At 52.8% G+C, this 4,968-nt stretch overlaps 1 protein-coding gene across 1 annotated transcript; it reads left to right on the forward strand.

The window, feature by feature from the left end:
• Positions 1-1,406: 1,406 nt before the first annotated feature.
• On the forward strand, positions 1,407-3,689 carry LOC311188132 (popy Class I histocompatibility antigen, A-1 alpha chain-like; the record flags this gene model as incomplete). Its single annotated transcript, XM_084259887.1, has 4 exons — positions 1,407-1,445; positions 1,894-2,070; positions 2,729-2,996; positions 3,657-3,689. Coding segments are annotated over 4 exons (517 nt in total), but the record flags the coding sequence as incomplete, so codon positions are not given.
• Between the last annotated feature and the right edge of the window lie 1,279 nt (positions 3,690-4,968).

Raw genomic sequence — 4,968 nt, forward strand, 5'->3', positions numbered from 1 at the left:
TCTGTTTCTTGAAGAAAATCAACAATTGGCAAATGACAGCTATTTTGCCTGATAAAATATAAGCTCTCAGATAAAACCAGAATTATGAAAAATTGAATGCATCACTACTTGACAATTTACAGTGCAAATTTTTCTTTTGGGATTTGTGATTAAAAAATAAAACTGGGCCTCCCCTGGTGGCGCAGGCAGTTGAGCACAGCGCTGTGAAGCTGTCCACAGCCTCTGTAGCACTGGTTCGATCCCAGCTGCGAGCGAGGGTCCAACATGGTGCGGCAAACCTCTCCTGCTGTGCCCGCTGCTCCCCTCAGCAGTGTATTTCGTCAGTCTGCCTGTTCTGTTCCCCACTCTGTCTCTGGTGAATCCTCTCGCCCTCCTGCGAACCTGCCCTGTACCCTGGTTCTTGTATAAATAAATAAATAAATAAATAAATCTTTAAAAAGAAAAACAACTTTTTTTGAGCATTTGATTCCAGTGCAATTAACACTAAAAATCTATGTAACTGAGTGACACAATGTATCACCTTAGAAAATCACACATTAGCACAAGTTCCAAACAATATGCAAGAGAGGCCTATGGAAATGTAACAGAATAGGAAATATTCCCTGATATTATTTCAGGTTTCACTTAACAAATAACCTTTAAGAAAGTACCACATGTACAGTTTTAATTTACTATCAGTATTCACAGTTATCTGAAAATACTAATAGTCTCTTCATTCCTCCAGGCTTCTGCTTCTCCCAACCCAAATCCACTCCTCCCTAAGGTGGGGAAGGGAATTTGGAGCCTCCCCTGTCTGTGGATGTCACACTGTCACAGCATCATGTCTCCCTCTCACGGGCTCTGTGGGGTGGTGCAGCCTTGATGACCCCACACTCACCCCCATTCTCTCTCCCCATTTCCTGGGTGTGTCCAGGGAAGACAATCAGCATCATCCTGCTCCAGTTACAAAGTCTCCAAGGACCCTCCTGGACTCCTTCTCCCCAGGCCCCTGGATGGGGTGTGATGCCCCTCCCCCTCCTGCTGCTGCTCTGGGGGCCCCTGGTCCTGATGGAGACCCGGGCGGGTGAGTGCGTGTCCAGCTGGACACTGTTGCTCCAGGAGGGAGGAGCCAGGAGCCCCCTGCGGGTGCAGGACCCCAGGAAAGGCTCATCTCCCCCCAACCTCTTGTACCCCTTCAGGCCCGTTGTGTTCTGGCCCCTTCTGTCCCTCCCGCCTCCCCTGAGTGCTCTGGCCCCCTGAGTCTGGGCCCTTCTTGGCCCACCGCCCCTTTTCACTCTCACGGCCCCGCCCCTTTCTCCCCTCCAGGCCCATCTCCCTGGGCCCTGGGCCCGCGCTGAGAGGAGGGTCAGCCTGGATCTCCCCTCCCGCCCCCAGGCCCCCACTCCCTGAGGCTTTTCCACACCGCGATGACCCGGCCCAGCCTCGGGGAGCCCCACTACCTGGCCGTGGGCTACGTGGACGACACGCAGTTCGGGCGGTTCGACAGCGACTCTCCGGGCCAGAGCGCGGAGCCGCGGGCGCCCTGGGCGGGGCAGGTGGGGCAGGAGGACCTGGACGAGGAGACTCAGAACCAAAGGGACAACGCGCAGTGGTTCAAAGCGCTCCTGAGGGACCTGCGCGGCCGCTACAACCAGAGCGAGGACGGTGAGCTTCGCGGAGCGGGGCCAGGTCAGGTCACCCCCATTCCCACCCTAAGGCCGGGGTGTCCCGAGTCTCAGGGTCCACTGGCCCCTCGAGGCTGGTGGATCTGCCAGGTCCCTCCCCCGGGAAGGGACTATCCTGCGGGCCCTTTCATTTTCAGTTTAGGTTTATTCAGGGTGAGGGAGTGGGGGTGATTGGGGGGCAACCTCTGGGCTGACCGCTGGGCGGGGCGCAGGGTCTCACACCCTCCAGAAAATGTTTGGCTGTGAAGTGGGGCCAGACCTGAACCTCCTCGGCGGTTATGAGAAGTTCGCCTACGACGGCGCGGATTTCATCTCCCTGAGCGAGGACCTGCGCTCCTGGACCCCCGCGGACTCGGGGGCTCAGATCACCCAGCGCGCCTGGGAGGCAGCGGGCAGGGCCGAGCGCGTCAGGCACAGTGTGCAGAGCAGGTGCTTCCCGTGGCTCCGCAGACTCCTGGAGACGGGGAAGGAGGTGCTGCAGCGCACAGGTAAGAGGGGCCACGAGGCCTCGGACCTCCCCTCTCCTGGCGCCCCACAGGGAAATGGAATCATGGGCAGAACAGCAGCTGCTTTCTGGGCAGAGAGGGAGAGTCCCCCTGGGTGTCATGTTCTGTGCTAGAGAGAGACTCGCCCAGAAGACACTACATTTCTGGACAGTTAAGGAATCCAGTCTCTCCTGAGGGAGTGGAGGCCATCCTGAAATAACTCTTTCCTGATCCTTTTGACCCAGCAGCCATCCTGGGAACCATGAGCTTCTCTTTCAAGGTCTTGTTTTCCGTCTGAGAACATTTTTGGATCTGACTCCTGCCTTTCTGTGTCATTCACCCTCCACCCAGATCAGGAGCAAAAGTCTGTGTTCTCCTCAGAGACCTGCATCCTCCTACCCTGGACTCTCACCTGATTATCCCAGATCCCCCAGACTAGGCTTGTTTCTGGGCTTTGTGCTTCCTCCCTCCAAACCAATTGTCATGTCCATTCTGAGGATGGTCAGTGAGGCTGCTTCAGTGTCCAGGAAGGAAAAACCCAAAGTGTAAATATTTTGTCCCTTCTCCTCAGATCCCCCAAAGACACACATGACACACCACCCCACCTCTGAGCATGAGGTCACCCTGAAGTGCTGGGCCCTGGGCTTCTACCTTGCGGACATCACCCTGACCTGGCAGCGAGATGGGGAGGACCTAACCCAGGACACAGAGCTGGTGGAGACCAGACCTGGGGGGGATGGAACCTTCCAGAAGTGGGCAGCTGTGGTGGTGCCTTCTGGAGAGGAGCAGAGATACACGTGCCATGTGCAGCATGAGGGGCTGCTGGAGCCCCAAGTCCTGAGATGGGGTAAGGAGGGAACGTGGGCACAGAGCTTCTCAGGGGCATCAGAAGCTCTTCTGGAGCCCTTCAGAGTCAGGATGAGGCCTGGGGCTCAGGGTCTCCCCTTCACTTCCCGTCCCTTCCAGTGCCCCCTCCTCAGCCCACCGTCCCTGCTGACTCCACCAACTCCACTGTGGGCCTCATTGCTGGCCTGGTTCTCCTTGGAGCTGTGCTCACTGGAGCTGCGGTGGCTTCAGCTTTGATGTGGAGAAAGAAGCACTCAGGTAGGGAAGGGAGTGAGAGATCTTGTCCACTGGGGGGTTTTCATGTCCCAAGGAGGGCTTCCCCTTCCTGGTTAGTAGGGAGTATGATCCACGCACATGTGTTGCCCAGTCTGGAGCTGATTGCGAACACTCACTCTTTTGTAAAGCAGTTATGAAAGTGAATCACCAGTTGTAAACCTTATAACTGTGGTGATGGGGATCTGTTTCCCAGTAAATGTCACAGGGGAAGCACCCTGCTGAGGAAAGACTCCAATTCCCTTTCATATCCATTCTTCATGTATCCCAGTCCTGATCTGGGTTCAGCCACAGTTCTAGAAACTTCCCTGTGACCCAGACTTGGGGATTACTTTTGGGCTTCATGGGCTGACTCCTCCCTTGTCTCACATGATGTTTCTTCCCACAGGGCGACAAGCAATCAGCTACACTCAGGCTGCAGGTAAGTGTGGATCAGGGGTTGGATCCTGAGCCCCTGAGGACAGCATAGAGGGAACTCAAGGGAGAGTCACCCTCATCAGTTCCTCTGAGGGTCTCATCTATGGGCTCTGACAAGGTCTCTTTGGTGCTTCCTCAGGCAGCAACAGCACCCAGGACTCTGGGATGTCTCTCACCCCCTGGGACACACCAGAGGATGGGGCCAGGTTGTGGGGAGCTGTGAGTGGGACAGTCTTAGGAGGCAGTGGACTATTGAGAATATTATCACTTAATGTAACTCACCCAAATTTCTTCAATATTATTTTTCATCACAGAATGAGAGCTCTGCTTTATTTGGTACTGAATGTTATAGGATTTCTCTCATCCCCATTTTGTAACTTCAGAATCCTCTGGTTTATTTAATTTTATTTGCTTTCTAGCTGTTAGTGATAGATACAAAACTTTTTATTAAATCTATTTATTAGCTCCCTTACATCATTGTTAATTTTTGTATAATATTTGATTTCTCTCTCAGGTGTAGTCTTGTATAGTTCTCTCACCACCATAGCACCCATGATCCATCACTACAGTCCCTTGTGCTCTTCCCTCCCCGTTTGGAAACATCTCTCTCCCTTTCCTCTGCTGTAAGCCTCAGATCTAGGATCAGACTGCAAGTTTTGTCTTTATTCTGACCTTTTGTTTGATTTCTGGAAATCCCACATATAAGGGAAACCATCTGATGGTTATTTTTTCCTTCTGACTTACCAAACTTAGTGTCCCTTCCTACCCCATCCATATTTCTCAAATGGCATGAGTTTATGTTTTTGATCACTGAGAAGTACTCCACTGTATATATGGTCACACCTTCTTGATCATTCACAATCCCCTGATTTAAAACACAATGATAACCTGAAGCAGGACGTTTCCCAATCTGCTGCTTGGGTGAGTCTACTGCTTTGGTTCTGCTGCTTGCTGGAGTGGAGGAGTTGCTGTGTGTACTCACTGCTTGGCTGAGGTGGTAGCCATGACACCCTTGAACCCCCTTCCCAAACAATAAAGAATGCTTATGCTATGATGGATGGGATAGCAAGTTTCTCATACAAACTGTGTAAAACCTTGCCATTCTTGTTCCTGGGTGCTCAGCCCTTTGGAGAGTGATCCCACTGAACCCACCGGTGTGACAATTAAATCTCTCTCTGTCCCCCTCTCTGAGTGCCCTCTGATTTCTCTGGGAAACTGCCAGAACATTTTTGATTCCCTGGTTCTAGTTCAGCCTGTCCCAAGGGACTGAACGAGAGCTTGGT

This window comes from Talpa europaea, assembly GCF_964194135.1.
Source record: "Talpa europaea genome assembly, contig: HAP1_SCAFFOLD_310, whole genome shotgun sequence".
Lineage (NCBI taxonomy): Eukaryota > Metazoa > Chordata > Mammalia > Eulipotyphla > Talpidae > Talpa > Talpa europaea.